The sequence below is a fragment of the Elgaria multicarinata genome, chromosome 10, assembly GCF_023053635.1.
Source record: "Elgaria multicarinata webbii isolate HBS135686 ecotype San Diego chromosome 10, rElgMul1.1.pri, whole genome shotgun sequence".
NCBI lineage: Eukaryota > Metazoa > Chordata > Lepidosauria > Squamata > Anguidae > Elgaria > Elgaria multicarinata.
Window position 1 is genome coordinate 69,675,701 of NC_086180.1, and position 21,689 is coordinate 69,697,389.

Below are 21,689 nucleotides of genomic sequence, written 5' to 3' on the forward strand. Positions count from 1 at the left end.
TAGTCAATGTTGTGGGGTGAGAATAGCCATTCCAACAACTCCACATTGTACTTGAAAAGAGCTTAGCCCTATATGAACTATAAAGGAACATGCTTTTGAAACAGTTCATGGAGGTTTTTCAAGCACTTTCTGACAGTCAGATTATTTCTCCATACACTTTTAATAAAGTATTGCCAGGTGAATTGTTTTCTTACTATTGGCTTCCAGAAAGTAAAGCATTAGCAGCAACAAAACTGCTTATTCCTTATGACAGAGTAATTCATTATTAATATGCTTCTTCTTTTTTTAGCCTGTAATAAATGGTGGCAAGCACTTTTGTAACCTTCTCGTGATTTCTCTGCTTTATTCATTCAGACATAGTGTGATAGTTCTTCAAAGTTCTTGTTCTTTAACAAGGTTCTTTTTCACCTCATATGTTAATTCCAATTAATATTCCAGAGTGGCCTTAGCTTCAATTTAATTTTCATAGTTACAAACCTATATTAATATCACCCTCAAAATGCATTAATATCCTTTGCACTTATAACCATTCTAGATAATATGTAATTATTCCCATTTTACAGATATGGATCTCAGCCTAGGATGATCAGTTGCTGAAGGCCACCCAGTGGTTGATAGCAGAATGTCTATTAAACCAGGACAGGGCTGGCCCAAGATATTTTGATAACAAGATATTTTGTTATCGAGGGAAAGGATAAGTTGAATCCCCCCAAATTCATTTCATGGACAAAAGCCAACTGCAGTTGAATCTTACTTCAACACTGGCAATAGGATATCTGCCCTGCTTGACTTGGTTCAAGGTGCCCATCGGTGCTGAAACCAGCAAGGAACATACAAGACTGGCAGGTCAATGCAAGACTCAGTGCAAGTCTGGTCATGTCCAATCAGGTCCAGTCAAGTGGGGTCAAGTCCCATGGTGTCAGGTCAGGTATGCTGAAAAGCAAAGCAAGGTTAGCCTAAGCAGGGTCTTTCAAAACCTTACCAGTAGGGGTGTGCACGGACCCCCCACTCCGCTTCACTTTAAGATCCGCCATTTTCGGATCGGCCCGCTCCGCCCCGCCCCCACTCCGCCTGTGCCCACTCCGCTTCGCTCGGAGCTCCGGTCCCCCCCCATAGGGGGGGTTACCGGGCCCTGCCGCCATCGCCGCCCATGCGGCGACGGCGGCAGAGCCCGGTAAGGAGGAGGGGGGCCTTACCTGCCTCTGTCCGTGGTCCGTCGCCGTCTTCAATTGAGCCCGTGGTTCCACCAGGAAGTCTGGGCCGCAAGTGCGGCCCAGACTTCCTGCTGGAACCACGGGCTCAATTGGAGACGCTGACGGACCGCGGACGGAGGCAGGTAAAGGAGAGGAGGGCGGGGGGGGGTTTACCAGGCCCTGCTGCCATCGCCGCCCATGCAGCGACGGCGGCAGAGCCCGGTAAGGGACCAAGGGGGAGGGTGCCTTACCTGCCTCCGTCCGCGGTCCATCACCATCTTCAATTGAGCCCGCGGTTCCACCAGGACTTCCTGCTGGAACCATGGGCTCAATTGGAGATGCTGACGGACCGCGGACGGAGACAGGTAAGGGGGAGGAGGGCGGGGGCGTTACCGGGCCCTGCTGCTGTTGCCGCATGGGCGACAGCGACAGCGGCAGGGCCCGGTAAACCCCACTTACCTTTCCGGCGGAGCTCCAGATTGAGGCGAAGGATCTGCCTTCACGTCGATCCTCTTTGCCACGCTCCGCCGGCCCCCCAATCCTCTTCGCCTCCGCCTTAAGGGCAGGCGAAGCCCCCCGCTCCGCTACTGCTTCTCCGGTCCGATTAGAAGCGGAGCACATCCCTACTTGCCAGGTCCAAGTTAACTGAAAGACTCAGTCAAATTGAGCTGTTGACTCAGCATCTGTTAAAGGCTTTCTGAAGTCTTATTACCTCTAGCAGCTCAAGACCTGCAGTTAGCTCCACCCCCTCAAATAAGCAATTTGTTTCTTAAAGGGCTACTGCCTGATTTGTAGCTGCTGGCTCCTTCCAGGTGGGGGTGGTGAAGCCTGTAATAGGGAAGAGAGCTTGGGCCATTGGGCAGTATAGACATGCAATAACTAAATAAATAAAAGTGTCCTTTGCATCTGAGGAGTCAGGTAGAGACACCTCCTCTGTCACAGCAGGAGTTGGGATAATGGAGGGAGCCTCCTCTGTTTCTGAGTCCTCTTCAGAGCCAGGGGCTGGATCAAGGCTAGGAACATGACAATATCCTCCGCCACACCTGAGGGTAGCAAGCAAGTTTAGAGAGTGCGGGACAGGCTGTGTAGCATACACAGCTCTGTCCTCCAAGAGAGGAGAATGGCTGAGAGGCTCATGAGGAACAGTTGAGGCAGTTGCTGCCATTTGCCTAGTGGTAGGGCCAGTTCTGAACCTGGAATTCCAACATCCTAGTCTAAAATTCAGTGTTCTGGAACACATTGCATCTCATGTTTAAAAACAATTGAAAATTGTTCAAGCTGGTGCTGTGCCAAATCCTGTCCTCTATTTTGGGGGATTTTCTCCCTCCAAGTGAAAGAGGCTTTCCCCCCCTCCCTTTCACGGGGAGGGGGAGAAGATTGAATATTTTTGCCTTAGGGAAAGGTGCTGAGTTTCTACACAAGTTTAGGAGGTGGCTGAATGATCTTCTTTCTACTTTTTGTGGTGGTGGTGGTGGTGTTAACTTGAAAAATGTCCCAAGGATCAGAATCTTTACAGAGAGGTTTCTCCAGCCCAGCCACACTTATTGCATTCCCATGAGATCACCTATGAGACCACCCTCTCCAATAGGCCTTCAGGAAGAACTCCTGGCTTACAGAACAGTGATTTCTTGGTAGTGGCCCCCTGACTGTGGAATACTCTACCTAGTGAGGTCCATCTGTTAACAACACTGTAATCCCTCTGGCATCATTTCTCTACTCCCAAGCATTTGACAACATATAATCGGGTGTTTTTGTTTTTTTATCAGGTCCTAGTAATTTTATTGTTAATTGTTTTTATAAACTGCTTTATGTTTTTTAATGTTAAACATTTTATATCATGTTTTATTGTGTTCTGAACTGTGCAGGCAGCTTTGATTAATGTGCGGTATAGAAAAATGTAATAAATGAATGAATCTATGCATTTTTAAATACAGACATAATGCCTGCCTAGGGACCAAATCAGTGCTGTAGTCACCCTTCCTTCTAAGGTGGGGCAACTGCATTTCTAGGTGGGGCATCTCTGGGGGGAGGAGATACATAGCACCAGCCCATTCCCCCTCCCCTACTCACTGGTGGAGAGGGTGTGAGTGAGGGCCAGGCCATGGCAGAAAGTGTGTTAACTTACAGAATGGGCTATATATACGACAAGTTAACTACAATTTTTGTATGAACATCAGAAATTAAGTGACTGGCATATTTGTTTGTTTCATAAGAAAAAAGAATGTTAGGGATTCCATGAACAAAAGGATACAAAATGGTATAAAACAAAATAGTTCTTCTGTAACAGAGGACTTTTTTACACCTAAGGATTCAAATGGAGGGATCGTCACTGCCTGCTCCTGGGATCCCCTGTGTGTCATTTGGATGCACAGGGATGATCCTGGGGCAAAAAGCAGGTGTAGAAATGGCCTAAGATCCCCCGCCCCCCCCCCCAAAATCATTTTTAATCTTATATCCTGACAACACCAATACATTTTTTACAGATTTTGTATCCTTTCTTTTTACCATCATGTGTTTTTATTAACGTATGTGTACCTACATGCTATAATAATGGTCAGTTGACTGCAAATAAAGGTTGTTTGATTGACAACACCAGTACAAAAAACAAAAACAGGTTTAGAAACAAAGTAAGAGCAAACCACAATGCAACCATAGCCGAGCATTTGGGGAGAGGGACTGCATAATTTTGGGACTGCATAATAGTCTTAAAAGAAATCTAAACTGTTCAGTTGACTCGCTTTTTTGAGAGCTCTCCAGGAATACCAGACTCAAAAGCTTGACCTTGCCTATATCTACAGCCTCCTTTCACCTGTGGTCTGTCCCTGTGTCCTGATTCTTCATGAACTGAACTACTTAGGTGATGACAATGAGATCCTGAGCTTGGCTTTGATGCTGGATTAGGTATCTCAGTTTCAAATTCCACCCAAAAACAAACTGGTCCATACTACAAGTTTAAGAATGGGCAGAGAGAAAATGAATATTTTAGGGTGTGTATTTTTAACTCCTCCTTGAGAACCCGTCCTTCTAGTCTTGTACCTGACCTTTAGATTTCCCCATTGGGCAATCACTGGAAAACTTTTCAACCGGTTACTATGTAAAGGAGTAACTAAACAATTGGAAACTAACTGTGGCAAGCAATTGCATTTCTTTTTTAAAAAAAACCCTGGTTGATGTGTTGATTTTTCTGCCCAGAAATGAGAAATTAGGCCAGAGTGGCCGGCCAGCTATCTGTAGTGTGGACAGCACTGTTTCTATTCCTCTAGTGCTGTTTTTATCCTCTTCTATCAAAGACTCCAGAAAAAAAGAAGAAAAATAGCCACTATGCTTGGGAATACAGTGAGTGCTTTAAAAGAGTAAAGGGTAAATGAGGGTAAGATATTTCTTCAGATCATTTTAAGTTATCTCTGTATTTTACCCTTTAGCAGTAAGCACCCAGTTCTGCTCTACTCATTATAATAACTGCACAATAAACAAGCTCTTCCTTCTTACTGCAGGCAAACCAACAGGCTTCTTTATTGCTGGCTGGATAGAAAACACAAATGGAACGGAAATTAAAAAGCAGAACAAAGGGAAGTCCAAGGAGTGGAGCCTAAGGAGTTGTCTATATGCGGGGAAAGTCCCCGGGGTGGCTCCGCAGTGGCGCTGGGTTGCTTATACAATGCAACAGCCACTGCAGAACCATCCCGGGGCTTTCCCCTAAAGCTCAGAAGTAAAAAAAGTCAGGGACTTACTCTGACTTTTTTCTCTGGAATGAGGCGAAGACGGCGCATCCACCACCTATTGCCCCTCCAGAGTCGCGGTGGGGCATGGCTGGGTGGGTGACGACCCCTGATTGGTTGCCATCCGTCTGGGCAGAGGGGAGGGGGCAGGCCAGTGAGATGAATGGCTGCTGGAATGCTGGAGAGAAAGGAGAGACAAGCTCTGGTGCTGTGGTTGATATACAATGAACATTGATATACAATGAATTTGGAAACAATAAAACATTCACTGTATGTCAACCACAGCACCAGAGCGTGTCTCTCCTTTCTCTCCAACTTCCATTGGTGCTATTCCCTCTCACCCAGCCATGGCTGCTGGAATGCCCCTGAGCTGTCTCCAACGTGGGGAGAAGTTCTCCTCTGCCCCTTGGCTGTCAGGGGTAAGCCCAACGAGGTGTGTGTGTGTGGGAGGGAAGGATGGGCAGTGGCATGGTGATGGATCCAAACCTTGCGCTCACTCCTTCACATGGGAACAACCTCGCAGGAGCAAAACCATGGTGTTTCATGGCTCATGGCACCAATACGCCGTCGTGAAGACAGGCCCTAACTCTTGCCCATAAAGTTCTAAGTTTTAACTCTTCAAGGGTCATATTACTATGCAGGCTTCTTTTGCAGGATCATTTGAGTCATTGTAGGATGATTGTGATTATGAAAACTCCACCCTCAGCCAGGGAAAGACCTGGGTGAGCAGACCTTTGGGGGCTCTTCCGGTTGAGCCTCTTGTTGGGGCACTGATTTTTTCAGAGGGTCTTATTCTTTAATTGCTTCTGTTTTTAAAAACAAGCTGTCATTCTTTCAGTGGAGGATGTCATTGTCTGTCATGTCACAAATCAAAACAACATTTTTTCAAAAGCATCTCGGGGAGAGGGGTGAATCACAGCTCAGGGTGGTGCACCCATTTGCCTCACCCTTGCTACAGGGCTGTCTCAAATGAGAGATATTCCTGTGTTGCAGAAGGCTGTGCACCCGCTGTTAAACTTGTTCACCCCCTTCTCCAATTGAATATATGACCACTCTCATTGATAGCTCTTCAGCAGTAAAGAAATACAACCTATAGAGCTGTAGATGCTGAGTTTGAGTTGGTTTTCATCATTGCTGCAATAGCATACTTTTCATCTGAACCAGGGTTCTATTAGTGGATCTACCTTGCTGGATTTGATCATTGTCGTCAGCCCACCTACTTCCCTGTCATCTTGAAAATGTGTGAGATGTGTTCAAACGCACATGAAACAAATTGCTACACAACCAGCTTTCAGAAAGTTTTTCTCTTTTTCTTTTGGCACCTCTCCAAGTGTTTGATGTTAAGGCAGAAAACATGTCTAGACCATCTTTGACAGATACCTGAGGGAGTGTGTCCTTTTTCTTCTACTTGACAACCCTGTCTAAGTTGTCAGGGCAGTAAAATATGATTGGATTTAACTTAAAGGAATAGATCTGTTGAAACAGTGTCAGTTTTATTCATTGTGCTGTAAGGCTGCAACGTACATTGTTCTACTGAAAGTGACAAGCATGCTACCGAATATTATAAATTTTCACAGCACACACTTAGCCAAAGGTAGACTGATCTTTCATTTGGCTATCTGAATTCTCTGTTGTTTAGTGATAATACTTCTAGCAGCCTGGGCAATGGCCAATAGGGTGACCATATGAAAAGGAGGACAGGGCTCCTGTATCTTTAACAGTTGCATAGAAAAGGGAATTTCAGCAGGTGTCATTTGTATATATGGAGAACCTGGTGAAATTCCCTCTTCATCGTAACAGTTAAAGTGCAGGAGCTATACTAGAGTGACCAGATTTAAAAGAGGGCAGGGCACCTGCAGCTTTAACTGTGGTGATGAAGAGGAAATTTCACCAGGTTCTCCATATATACAAATGACACCTGCTGAAATTCCCTTTTCAATACAACTGTTAAAGCTACAGGAGCCCTGTCCTTCTTTTTATATGGTCACCCTAAGTAAGAGAGCATCAGTGCCAATCCATTAAGTTCTTATCATGAATCTAGCATACTCCTCAAATTGTGTTATTACAGTACTCTCCAGTCTCTTTGGCTCAGTGTTGTGAGCACTCTCACAAAATGGTTGCCACTGGGGTGGGGGGTTGCCCATTCATAAAATGGCTGCCATGGTTGGTACGGCCAGTCATAAAACATTCAAACCCAAAGACAACTGGTAAGACTAAAAGAAAATTAACTTGCCTAAGAACCTAAGTGCAAAGCAGAAGCATAGAGTAGTAGAGTTGGAAGGGGCCTATAAGGCTATGGAGTCCAACCCTGCGTTCTAAAACACAAAACCATTCTTTTGAACCCAAATAAAAATGATGCAGGAGAGCAGTACTCCACTTTGCAGCATCCCAGGGTTTTGTTTGTGTTTGTTTGTTTTAAATAGGAGGTACAGGGAGCCTGGCAGATGGCCATGGGTGCACTGGTTCCCAAAGGCACCACGTTGGAGACCGTAACATTACTATTTTTCAAAAGTCTGATTTATTTTTCACCATAATTTAGCCTACTAATATATTTTGACAGCAGTACATTTTTTGTTTCATGGAAGCATTAATATCTGCATGTTTCAATTTTCTTTTCAGGGCCTCCAGTCAATGTCACATGCAACATCTTTATAAACAGTTTTGGATCCATTGCAGAAACAACTATGGTAAGATGTTCTTTATCATAAAATTTAAATTTCAACTTATTTAGGCTGCAATGATACACGCAGTGACTTGGGAATAAGTCATTGTGTGTATCATTGATCTGAATAGGACTTACTTCTTAGTAAACCTGCATAGATCAGGCTGCATAACAGGTGTAACCTTCTAAACAGAGACAGGCTTCTTCTTTTCTATTTCCTTTTTTCCTTTTTGTGGTTAAGTACTGGAGTACAGAGCTGGGCATAGGCTTCCTTGCACTTACAGAATTCCTGTATATACATGCATCTCCATTCATTTCATTGGAAGGTGAAACATTAATGAATTTTCTCATGTTCTTGTGATGATGCCTTTGGAGACCACTTTAGGTATATATGCACTTCTTCTACTCCGCTGCTATTTATATGGTCAGACAACATTACTATGCCACCTTTTCTTTAAATTTAATACATTGTTCCATGATTTAATTATGGAATTAGAGGTTAAATTAGGTTTTTTTCTGTCTGGATCCTTATGATTGTTTCATTTAGATTTTATTTCAAAGCCATTTCATGGTCTTCCTTCATCTACTCTATGGCTCTTTGTTTTTCATTATGTCCCTTACCTCCATTCATCCAGCTCTACTAGGGATGTACATTGCTGGGAAGTCAGTTCTGTTTAACCTCAATAGAGTTCTGCAGCATGTACAACTCAATTTGCATTCATGGACTAAGCTGTGAGCTTTCCACCAAACTCCAGGAACTATTTTGCACATTGTTTTTTGGAAGGTTCTGCAATTTGTACAAATTTCAGAGCAATTTGTGTGAATTACAGCTGAAAATTTTGAGAATTACAGCAAAATTTGCATAAGAAAAAATTGCACTGCAATTCATAATTATGCAAATCCATCCTTAATTTGCACAAATTTGACTGTAATTTGTACAACTTGCAGAACCTTTTTTAAAAATGCAGAATTGCCGGAAAATCCACAAACTGGGCTGAGGGCGTTACTAGACGAGGCTCTAGCACGCGTTACCTTCCGCAGTCACGTCGAGGCTTCCAGATGACGTTCACGAGGATCCGCCGTTATCTTGCGGTGAAGCCTCTTTCTCCCGACTTTAAAAAAGTGAGTTCTAGTGCGCCTTTTCCTGCCATCCCGCGGTAATTCAGAGTACGTGTGGGAGGATGTGAGGTCACTGCGGTCCGCACTGGGCAGGAAAAGGTGTGCTAAGGGGGAGTGGTCAGTGGCTTTGGTCAAGCCGCCTCCGCCATTTGCGCACAGTCCGCCAGCTGGGGCAGCGCGGCGGAGCGGCTTTTTTTTATTATTCCCCCAGTGACAGTTTGCGCAGGAACGGAGGAACGGAAAAGTGGCTGGTGACTCCTTGCGGTGGGCAGCTACCGTGGCCGCATAATGGCGGTGCTGTACGCTGCCTGTTAGTGTGGGTACCAGGCTGGCAGAGGGCAGAGCTGTTTGTGGGCTGCTGCCATGGCTACGGCCAGATGTGGGTTGGCTCCGTGGGATGGGGGAGAGGGCACAGAGGCGGTCATCGCCGCCGACACTTCAGAGGCATGATGGGAGATGTAGGCACAGAGTGCCCATGCAGACGACTGACCTTGGGTCATATGACACCCACCACGACCCCCATCAGGAAGTGACCGCATCAATGTTGACCCTCAGCACCAGCGCTTGCTGGCCGCGCCCCCTGTGAGCCATCCACCAATGGCAACTGGCTCCCCTTCGTCCCCTCCCCACTTCAGCTGGCACTGGCACTGCCGGTGCCACCGCCGCTGCCGGCTCCGGCTCCGCTGCTGCCAAGGCCGGCAGCGGCATCGCTGACGGCTGCACAAGTTTGCAGTCTTTCGGACTTGGGCAAACCGTGCAGCAAGCGGAAAAAAAAGCCGTGGCAATCAGGCCGGTGTGGCTGCGCAACCGTGCTCATGGTGGCAGCAGCACAACCGGCGCAAACTTCCGCCACAAATCGAAGGCAGGTGTGGATCATGAGGCGTCATGGCTGCACGGGAAAATCCGCTTTCACCGCTCCTCAACGATGGAACACCTGGTAGGTCTAGCAAAGCCCCCACTCACTGCAGATCAAGTTGGGCACAGGAGTGGGAACCAAAATGAAGTCCAGGGGGTGAGTCTAGGAAAAAATGTCAAAATCCACCCTCCAAATAGATTTCTCCAACATCCCTAAACTCTACCTCCTCATTTAATAAAGGTCTTCTGCTCCCTTAAAGACTTCCTTTTTCTTCCTTGTAGCCTCATATGCATTAAACTCGTACATAGAAATTATGAAAATCTCTTTCACTCTGCCCAAGTGTATGCAAAGCCAAAGCAAAATGATGGTCAAGCCTTCTCCAAGTCCTTTGCATCTGCCAGAGGGTTCAGGGGAGGGGTCTCCCAGCCTGCATGAAGCAATCTTTCTCTCTGTGTGTGTGTGTCTCTCTCTCTTTCTCTCTCCTTCAAAGTATGTGTCCTCCAAGTTCTCCATTGCATGTTCCATGAAGATCACATTGAGATGTTCCATGAATATCACACTGAGATTTCCATGAAGATCACACTGACTCTGTGGTTTCTTGATCTTTAGCAGACCACACACACACACACACACACACACACACATTTTGAGATCTCTTTATTCCATCCCAAGAGCCAGAAAGTCATTCAGCTAAAATGAAAGCTCTCATTTGGCAGGTACATGCAATGCACATCAATCTCTGGAGCCTTGAGTGCAGTCAATGATAAATTATTGCATAATTTTCTTTTCTTTTTCATTACTCCCAGTTCATCAGTTTTCAAAAATGACTAGTAAACGGCAGCCTTGAATGCAGAGGACTGCCAATGCTCTGTAATAGTTTGCTTCTAAATTATGCATCAATGCAGCGCAAACGAGGACCTTTTTTTTTGCGGTCAGCAATTGTCAAATACTGTCAGAATCAAAGCAATCATTTGGAGAAAATGAGCCTGCTTCAAACACACACAGCTCTATTTATGACCTTTATCTTGGTTTAGCATCCAGATTCTTTAATATCACTATATTGAACAAGAAAAGCTTTTAAAATTAAACTAGGATAGTTAGATACCTTAGTTACAATTTAACATTTTAATGCTGTTTTACTGAGGGAGGGTGTTCTTACAAATTCACACTAGATGTCACTTGATCTGTGTAATCCTTTAGTTTCTCTTTTGCTTTAGATGAAGGAAAAGTGTTAGTTAAATTAAATATGCAGGGCACTTTTTAAAAAAAAGGTTTTAAATGAGTTGATGAAATAGTTCCCTTACTCTCTTTTATTTTAATACATCTTAATGTATCTAACTTGTGTTTTTAATGTGTACACCAAAATCTGTTTGCTGGGCCTAACCAAAACAATTAACAGTTGGGTAAATTCAAAAAGATGTGTGTTTGGGGTGGGCTTACTTTAAAAAAATTTAAAGCTCTCCACCTCTTTAGACCCTGGTAGTTATGGTACTGCTGCTAGATGTCCAAAATCATCTGTCTAACAGAAATGCAGGGTGAGCTGGAGTGTGGAGGTGAAGATTGCTTCCATGCTGCTGCAATTCCGCGTAGGATTCTCATCAGCCTTCGACTTTGGACGCTTATGGGAATTGTGATAGGATTGCACCTTAAAACAGTTGCAATAAGATCCTGGACCTGATAGAAACAGCTGACATAAATGCCCCATCATATGCCATCAAATGCCTCGGAATAAAAGACTGTCTTAACCTGGCATTGAAAAGATGACAGTGCTGGCACCAGGTGGACCTCAGTGGAGAGTGCATTCCATAATCGGGAGGGGGAACTTCTGAGAAGGGCCTCTCCTTTGTTGCCACCTTCTGAGCCTTCATCATAGGAGGCACTCAGGAAGGCCTCTAATGTCTGGGTAGGTTCAGGTCAGGAGAGGTGCTCCATCAGGGATTGTGGTCCCAAGTAATGTAAGGCTTTATAGGTTAAAACCAGCACCTTGAATCGGGCTTGGGAACATACAGAAAGTCAATGCAGGTGAGCTAGGATTGATGCTGTATGCTCAAACTTTCTGTTCCTTGTTATTAACCGGGTTGCCACATTTTGTTCAAGCTGCAGCCTTCTGAACAGTCTACAAGGGGAGTGTGAGAGGCCCTTCCTTTGTTCATAACACAACTGAATTGTATTTAAGGAAGTCAGAAACAGCTTCTAAATACAGATTGACATAGGGCCTTCCTAGACGAGGCCTTAGCGCGCCTTCAGACCTGGTTTCCCTGCTGTGCGTCCAGATGACGCACAGGGGAATCCGGCGGCAGGCCGCAGTGAGGCCTCCTCCAACCCGCCATAAGCAAAGTCGCTTATGGCGTGCCTTTTCCCCAGCTCCGGCCTCAGGCCGGGGTTGGGGGAAGTCTAGCTACTTTTGCGGCTACTCGCTTACTCACGAGTAGCCGCGAAAAGCCATGGACCTGGCACAGCGCTCATACGAGCGCTGTGCCCATTGGCCCAGGGGCGGGAAGAGAGGGGCAGGAAGGATGGCAGGGGGGGTGGCAAGGGGGGAGGGCGGGTGACAGAGAGAGCTCTGCGCGCCGCCGCCCGAGGAAGCAGGTGAGCGGCGCTTGCCCGGGCAATGCCGCCCCATGCCAGGCCTTGCCCGGGCAAGCGCCGCTTGCCTGCTTGCTCGGGCGGCGGTACGCGGCGTTCTCTCACCCGCCCTCCCCCCTTGCCATCCCCCCTTGCCATCCTTCCCCCCCCCCCGTTTTAAAAAAACCCTTACCTTACTGGAGTCTTCGGGCCGCACGCAGCCCCTTTAAACTAAAAAAAAAAAATGCCGGACACTGCAGGGCTTGCGTCGTCCCTCCGCGTCCGGCGTGTGGAACCCTGGGCGAGGCGCGCTAATGTTAGTGCGACTTGGCCCCACCTCCCTGCCGGGATAAGCCGGCAGGTCTAGCAAAGCCCATAGTAAAGAATGCTGACATCTAATTGAGAAGAGATAGAGGCCTTAGCTAGACCGGGCACAGGTGATCCCGGGATCAGGGAAGGACCATCCCTCCCTTGCCCTGGGATAGAGCCCTCCCCTTTGGGCCCGCTTTTTCCACCGTCTCAGGCTGAGCCTGAAACCGCAGAACTTGTGGCCCGTTACCGCAGTTTGACCCAGCTCCATGCAATTCCTTGTGCGGAGCTGGGAGACATGCATGGGGCGCAGCGCTCCACAGGAGTGCTGCACGCATTGGAGGAAAGGGATTAGGGGAGCAGGGAAATTAAGTTAAATAAAAAAAGACCTACCTTAAGCACACAAGCATTCATGCACTGCTTCTCCTTTAAAAATAAAAAATGGCGGGCGCAACGCCTCTCTTCCTGAGGTCGTTGCACCTCACGTGTAAACAGAGGAGGGATCTTACATTAATCGCCACACGAGATCTTCTCTCCTCCATCCTGGATTATCAGGCAGGTCTAGCTAAGGCCAGAGATAAGAGTATGAGAAGAAAAGAAAATGGCTCTCCATAAGTAGATGGATAGATGGTTATATTAAATATTATGATGGGCTCCCTTAACTACAAGAATGAGAGAAGATGCAGTTGCTGTGTTTCCCCAGCTGCTCTTCCTTCCCACTATATGTGAGATAAAAATCAAGTGCTGCATTGCTCTTGAACCCCTAGTGGAAAATCTCTGAGGAACTGGATGTGCCTGGTGGGGAAATATTTATTTATTTATTTATTTATTTATTTATTTATTTATTTTATTTATTTATCATACTTATACCCCGCTCCTCAGCCAAAAAAGGCTCTCAGAGCGGCTTACACTTAGGAAAAAAAGACAGTCCCTGCCCTCAGGCTTACAATCTAATAAAGACATGACACACAAGGAAAAGGAGTCAAGGAGGGAGGGAGGGAGGGAGGAGAAAGAAAGAGAGAGAGAGAGAGAGAGAGTCCAGCAGGAGCAGGCCCCGATGTTACTTCTGCCTGCTCCTGTCCCCTCGGTCCTTCTTCTTCCCCACAGGGCCAAGATGGCAGTTTGCCCTGTGGGTGGGGGGGGGAAGAGTCCAGCAGGAGCAGGCCCCGATGTTACTTCTGCCTGCTCCTGTCCCCTCGGTCCTTCTTCTTCCCCACAGGGCCAAGATGGCAGTTTGCCCTGTGGGGGGGGGGAAGAGTCCAGCAGGAGCAGGTCCCGATGTTACCTCTGCCTGCTCCTGTCCCCTCGGTCCTTCTTCTTCCCCACAGGGCCAAGATGGCAGTTTGCCCTGTGGGGGGGGGGGAAGAGTCCAGCAGGAGCAGGCCCCGATGTCACTTCTGCCTGCTCCTGTCCCCCTCGGTCCTTCTTCTTCCCCCAAAAAATATCCAAATTGATAGTGATTATACGTGTTCCCACCAACTCTGCTTTCTCCCCACCCATTTTGTCCTTAGCCCTGCCCCCTGGGCCCTTTAGCTTTGCCCACAGCTAGAATGTAGCTGTTGTGTTCCTCAGAAACCTCCTGCCTTCCTTGGAGACAAAGATGAGGCCTGCTAAGTAATCCACAAAGCTTTATTTAAGCAATAACCATCTCTTCCCACCTGAAGAGAGTCTAATCTCTTGGAACCTTCCCCCTAGGCAAAACTATGCAAACTAAGTGAGACAACTGTACTTTCAAGGAGAACAAAAAGCCTTTTCCCAAAACTTCAGAGAGGCTAGTTCTGAGGCAGCTTCTGACAAGATGTGAGCTGGGCCAACTTTCCCTCGCCTTCTTTTCGCTCTGCCCATTTGAGCCTGCAGTGCACCCTAGGATCAGCTAGCCTGTTGGTGCTCTCTCCTTTGGGAGAATGTTGGCTTCCCACTGACTGTGTATGATGTGCCCTTGATGAGATAAGCTCTGGAGAGAGTTCACCACCAGCTGGGGAAGAAACCGTGAGAGCTGTTTCAGGCCACTGGTATAGGCTGGCCTGTGTCTAGAACCGACTCCTCTACTTCAGAGTCTGATTCTGATTGATTACCTGAAACACCTTCTTCCAAAACAGGGGGAGCAGGGCTAGACATGACACTGGCCCCCAAGACCTTTCACAAATTCAGCCTCCAAGTCCAAAAAGGATTCACCACCCCTGAACTAGGAGATAATTCTGGATTGAATAATGGATTGCAAAAAATGAACAAAGCAATCCTCTCTTTTTGGATTACAAGGGAAGGAAGCAGCTCCTCCATAGCACGAGTCTCCCATGCGTCAAGAACTCTTTCTTTAGAAGATCCAGCCAGTGACCCTTGTCATAGTGCTGCGATGACCTCTCCAAATGAGAGAGACTTCCCTCCCCCATTGTTGTAGAATTCAGCAGCTCCCTGATGATACTGCTTCTGAAATAAGCCAACATATTCTAAGAGAGCAGTAAATGTATGACAGTTACGTTGACACGGACACTTGGAAAGAAATCAAACAGCAAGTGACTTTAATGGAGCCAATTATCTGTATAAAGAAACCACGTCTCTTGCTTGGTCATCCTGCCAAGCTGCTCCTTACAGGCATTTCTAGGCCAGCTGCTGATAGGAACATCAGCTGGACTGGGAGCAGCCAGTGACTGATGTGGCTTCTGTGTTCAAGTTGGCAGGAGATCTGCCCTTTGTAGTGCCTGGATGTCTTATTCTTAGATAAGTTGGATCAAAAGTGTTGGTTAAAGGAAGCCCATAATCACAGAGGGTCAGTCCTATTTGCCACTGGAAGAATAACTAGAGGCACGTCTACATGAAGGGTTGCTTTGCAGTAGCGGCACATCATCTACATGATGTAGCCGCCATTGCGAAGCCATCCGGGGGCAAACCCTAGAAACTCCGCTCCAAAAAAGTCGGGCACTTACCCTGACTTTTTTGGCAGCAGAGGCAGCCCCACGCCCCTAAAAAAGTAACAAAAATAAAAACAGAGGGGAGGAGAGGAACAGTGCCATTCCTCCCTCCTTTTTTAATTTTATTATCTCTATCTGCGGAGCTCCGCAGAAACAAATAATAAAAATAAATGCAGGTGGGTGGAGAGGAACGGGCAGCCAGAAGAAGGAGACGCTGCTTGATCTCCAGTCCCTCTCGTGTCCTCCTCTGGCTGCCTCGTTCCTTTCGCCCTTGGTTGTTTTCTTATATGAATCTGCGGAGCTCCGCAGACAGAGCTCATTAAAAAAAATTAAAAGGGGAAGAACGGCCCCATTCCTTCCCTCTCTCCCCCCCCAAAGCACCTCAGTAAAGAAGTGGGCTAGGAAATTAAGGTTTCATGCCAGCTCTTTCCCAGCAGGTTTCCTGTTGCTTGCTATACTATGGATTAAATCTTCAACAAGCAGAGCTCTTGCTATCACTGCATTTCAAGCTGGGGGAGAAAACTATTTAAAGACACAGGGTCATTACTAGCAATGACAGAAAAGAGATGACAAAGCCAATGATACTTTGATCAGTACTAGGTTCCACTCACCTGGATGTGATGGCTTTGGTTATTCCAGCTTTGAAGTGGCCTTTGCAAACTCCAGAATCAGGAGGAAGATGCTTGTCAGGAGGGGGGTGTAGCTTTCCTTTTCATGAGGTGAAGCTTCTCCTTTCATTGAACATCTTGAGTAGAGTAGCGATGGGAGAACCAGCAATTTTGAAACATGCTTAAATCACTTAGGAGCTCATTTTGGCTCACTCCCATTTTCGTTATTGACCTGTTTTTATCTCATTCAAATGGGGAAAGAGAACATTTCTGTATATTGTACAAAAGTTTTTACTTTGCTCCATTGACTAAAACATGAAAATGTGTGTGGGTTTTTGTTTGTTTGTTTTTGGAATATGCGCGCACGCACGCACACACGCACACACACACATATATATGGGTATGTGTGTGTGCGTGCATTTTTTTTCAAAATGATGGGAAATTTGGGAATTTACTAACACTGCTTGGAAAAAAGCACATTCAGGATTGCGGAGGGACATGTTTACGTAATTTGCGGACAGAAACTAAATTCTTGTATACCCCTGGTATAGAGCAGGGATACAGAACTTCAAGCATGAGGTCCAAATCTGAGCTTTCAACCCTGACCACTAATCACTTGGTGGTTTCCTGGCTTTTGTTCAGTTCCCCCCCCCATTCTAAAAGACTTAGTACCTGGCAGTAAGAGCTTTAGAAGCTAAACTCTGGGCTTGTCTACACCTAAGGTTGTAGAGGGAGGGAGGGGAGAGGATTGTGGACTTACCTGCTTTGATGATCCTCCCCCAGCATCCAAACAGCAGCACGATGGAGCATAAGGGAAGAGGGACATCACAGCCGCCATTTTATTTAATTTTTTAAACAGGGGAGACAGACCGCAATGCGGTCCACCAAAAAATAAGTGGAAAAAAACAACTGAACACGCTCCCCACACCCATGGGCATGGAGCTTCCCCATACAGCTTTGTGCCCATTTTCAGAGCTCCGCTATTTGCTGGGAGGAAAAGAAGAGGCAGGAGCAGTGGCCACAACACCCACAGTCTGTGGGATGCTCCTGGGACTGCAGGAAGCATTGGGTTTTCTGCGGTACCCGATATCTCGCAGAAAGCCCATGGCCCTCCTCGCTTGCCCCCGGGATTCCCTGTGTGTCATATCGACCCACAGGGACCCACACGAGACCAGGCCAGATTTAATGGCTGGTGTAGACATGCCCTATGTTGCCCCTTTTGGCCTCATTCCTTTTGCCAAGTCTCTCTCATCTGGCTAGGGTCACTGGCTGGATCTTCTAAAGAAAGAACTCTTGACGAATGGATACTTCTGCAATGTTCTTGCTGCTTCCTTCCTTTCTAACCCAACATGACAGGTTTGCTTTGTTCATTTTTTTTACACTCCTGTATTTAAACATGACCACACTCTTCTTCCAGACATATCCCCAGTGACTTCTGATTGTGGGATTAGCTAGGTATGCAATGTGGTGCCCATGGGATGAGGGACATGTCTGCTACCCAGTAGCAGCTCCAGGTCCTTGAGGAACCTTGGGGCCCTCTCTCAGGCAACCTGCCTTCTCACCACCATTGTCTTCAGCTCCTATTGCTCCTCCTTCTCTTCTCATAGTTGCTACCACTTGCTTGCTTGACAGACAGAGAGATGGTGAGAAGGCAGCCTTATAACCACCACCACTGTTTTCTGAGTCAGATTGAGAGGCAGGTGACCAAGCAGGTTGCAAGGGTGAAGAACAGAAGCAAGTCCAGGGGGCTTTGTCAGTGGGGCCTGGCTGAGGTGTGGACCCAGTGCCCAACCATACCTGCCTTTGATGCTGTTGAATTTGGGAATGCAGCATGTAACCCTTTCTGCGATTATACACAGTATATATTTAAGCATGTGTGAAAAACCTGCTCCATCAACTTCTCCTCCTCTTCCTCCTCCCCATTAAAAGCAGAATGTATTCATTTTGCCTTTCCATCCATTCTTTATTTACAGCTGAAGTAATTTAGAATGCCTTCTAGCACAAAGCAAGAACTGCATTCTCATAACACCTTTTTCTGTTTTTGACAGCAGAACAGGGGGGAGGCAGCAGTTGTTCCTGATTTTGTGACTTGACTGCACGTTTCTAGAACTGTGTGCATGCTTGGTGACCTGAAAAGATGTTCCACAGAAATTTGCCCAAAGCTAATCAGAAAGGCATTATGATTAGACTGGGCTAGTACAAATTTTTTGACCCCCACCAGATGCCCAAGCAAGCAGACAGCTTAAATATATATTGGTTCCACCCCACCCCTATATTTTAGAACTAATTTGATAATGCCTAACTTGAACACATCTGGAATTACAGGTAAGCATGATCTAGGCGAGCGAAATGAAGTGTGACATAGGCTGATAGAATTCTGCCAGGACAACTCACTGTGCATAACAAACACTCTCTTCCAACAACCGAAAAGACGGCTTTATACATGGACTTCACCAGATGGCCGACACCGAAATCAGATTGACTACATCCTTTGCAGCAAAAGGTGGTGGACATCTATACAGACAGTAAAAACAAGACCTGGAGCTGACTGTAGTTCAGATCATGAACTTCTTATTGCACAATTTAGAATCAAACTAAAGAGAATAGGGAAGACCCACAGATCAGTTAGATATGAGCTCACTAATATTCCTAATGAATATGCAGTGGAAGTGAAGAATAGATTTAAGGGACTAGATTTAGTAGATAGGGTCCCGGAAGAACTATGGACAGAAGTTCGCAACATTGTCCAAGAGGTGGCAACAAAAAACATCCCAAAGAAAAAGAAAACCAAGAAGGCAAGATGGCTGTCTGCTGAGACACTGGAAGTAGCCCAAGAAAGAAGGAAAGCAAAAGGCAACAGTGATAGGGGGAGATATGCCCAATTAAATGCAAAATTCCAGAGGTTAGCCAGAAAAGATAAGGAATTATTTTTAAACAAGCAATGTGCGGAAGTGGAAGAAGACAATAGAATAGGAAGGATAAGAGACCTCTTCCAGAAAATTAGAAACATCAGAGGTAAATTCCAGGCAAAAATGGGTATGATCAAACACAAAGATGGCAAGGACCTAACAGAAACAGAAGAGATCAAGAAAAGGTGGCAAGAATATACGGAAGATCTGTATAGGAAGGATAATAATATCGGGGATAGCTCAGACTGTGTGGTCGGTGAGTTAGAGCCAGACATCCTGAAGTGTGAGGTTGAATGGGCCTTAAGAAGCATTGCTAATAACAAGGCAGCAGGAGACGATGGTATCCCAGCTGAACTGTTTAAAATATTGCAAGATGATGCTGTCAAGGTGATGCATGCCATATGCCAGCAAATTTGGAAAACACAAGAATGGCCATCAGACTGGAAGAAATCAACTTATATCCCCACACCAAAAAAGGGAAACACTAAAGAATGTTCAAACTATCGGACAGTGGCACTTATTTCACATGCCAGCAAGGTAATGCTCAAGATCCTGCAAGGTAGACTCCAGCAATTCATGGAGCGAGAATTGCCAGATGTACAAGCTGGGTTTAGAAAAGGCAGAGGAACTAGAGACCAAATTGCCAATATCCGCTGGATAATGGAGAAAGCCAGGGAGTTCCAGAAAAACATCTATTTCTGTTTTATTGACTATTCTAAAGCCTTTGACTGTGTGGATCATAACAAACTGTGGCAAGTTCTTGGTGGTATGGGGATACCAAGTCATCTTGTCTGCCTCCTGAGGAATCTGTATAACGAACAAGTAGCAACGGTAAGAACAGACCACGGAACAACGGACTGGTTTAAGATTGGGAAAGGAGTACGGCAGGGCTGTATACTCTCACCTTACCTATTCAACTTGTATGCAGAACACATCATGCGACATGCTGGGCTTGACGAATCCAAGGCTGGAGTTAAAATCGCAGGAAGAAACATTAACAATCTCAGATATGCAGATGACACCACTTTGATGGCTGAAAGCGAGGAGGAGCTGAGGAGCCTTATGACAAAGGTGAAAGAAGAAAGTGCAAAAGCTGGGTTGCAGTTAAACCTCAAAAAAACCAAGATTATGGCAACCAACTTGATTGATAACTGGCAAATAGAGGGAGAAAACGTGGAGGCAGTGACAGACTTTGTATTTCTGGGCGCAAAGATTACTGCAGACGCTGACTGCAGCCAGGAAATCAGAAACGTTTACTTCTTGGGAGGAGAGCAATGACAAATCTTGATAAAATAGTTAAGATCAGAGACACCACACTGACAACAAAGGTCCGCATAGTTAAAGCAATGGTATTCCCTGTAAGGGATGGGTGAATGGTACTGGGGCTGGCCTGTCTTTTAACGTGTTAATTTTATTGTTATGGTTCATAGGAGGAGGGAGATAAGCAGCCCAGCTGCATGGGGGAGAATGATGAGCCAGGAACCGCCTGAGGCATGTCCGTTTGGCCTTGAGAGACATTAATATCTCAGGCGGAGATGTGAAAGATCTACGTATGAAAAGCCAAGGGGAGGGGGGAAGGAGTTGGAGAAAAGAAACTATAAAATATACTTTATGGGGGGAGTTCAGCGAGGCTGGCTGACTCCATGGCTGGGTGATGTATGAACTGTAGTTTTAGTGTTCTGGCTTGCTTTTTCTGGGTTCTTATATATATGCATGTTTTAATAGTTTTTAGTATGCTAATCCCATGTAACCTACCCTTATCCTGAAATAAAGGTCTTAAACCTCCAAATTTGTGAGCTGTGTGTGTCCGTTCTGGGGATCCGTGCTAAATCCAGTCTAAGGGTCAGTTTTACTGGTGCGTGCTTCCTTTACATTCCCCGTAGTAACCTATGGCTGCGAGAGCTGGACCATAAGGAAAGCTGAGCGAAGGAAGATAGATGCTTTTGAACTGTGGTGTTGGAGGAAAATTCTGAGAGTGCCTTGGACTGCAAGACGATCAAACCAGTCCATACTCCAGGAAATAAAGCCAGACTGCTCACTTGAGGGAATGGTATTAAAGGCAAAACTGAAGTACTTTGGCCACATAATGAGAAGACAGGATACCCTGGAAAAGAGACTGATGCTAGGGAAAGTGGAAGGCAAAAGGAAGAGGAGCCGACCAAGGGCAAGATGGATGGATGATACTCTGGAGGTGACAGACTTGACCTTGGGGGAGCTAGGGGTGGCAACGGCCGACAGAAAGCTCTGGCGTGGGCTGGTCCATGAAGTCACGAAGAGTCGGAAACGACTGAACGAATAAACAACAACAAAGTCTGATGTCAGAATTTGGATCTTAAAACTCTTGCAACTAGCCTTCTTCTGTACAAGTTCTCCCATGTTTTGAAATGTGTTTTAGCCCCCATCTGTACAACAACAGAATTGCTCCACATTGAATATAAACACATTTTTTCATAGATTCGAATCTACACAAAGGGCGTCACACTGCAGCAGTTGTTAATGCGCACATACGAGGCTACGGAATGCTAAAGCTTTATCTGCGCAGTTCTGCAGATTCATATAATAGGAAAACCGAGGGGAGAAAGGAACAAGGCAGCAGACAAGGATGCGAGCGGGACTGAACACGTCTCCTTCCTCTCGCTGCCCTCTTTGTTTTAATTTTAAACGCTCTTTCTGCAGACCTCCACAGATTCATACAGTATAATTCAACAAGAAAAGGTGCGAAGAACAAGGCAGCCAGAGGATGTGATAGCTGGGAAGGCGGGAAATTGACCAATCACTTTGTCCTGCTCTCAGAGTTATGCCCACATTTCAAAATGTGATTTAACTCCCCCAAGGACACA

General features: G+C 46.1%; 1 protein-coding gene across 1 annotated transcript in view; it reads left to right on the forward strand.

The window, feature by feature from the left end:
- The window catches only part of GLRA3 (glycine receptor alpha 3), a 111,301-nt gene that overhangs the window by 36,976 nt on the left and 52,636 nt on the right, over nucleotides 1–21,689 (forward strand). Inside the window, exon 3 of the mRNA XM_063135199.1 lies at nucleotides 7,532–7,599. Coding sequence (XP_062991269.1) covers nucleotides 7,532–7,599 — 68 coding nt within the window. The remainder of the gene's footprint in view (nucleotides 1–7,531; nucleotides 7,600–21,689) is intronic.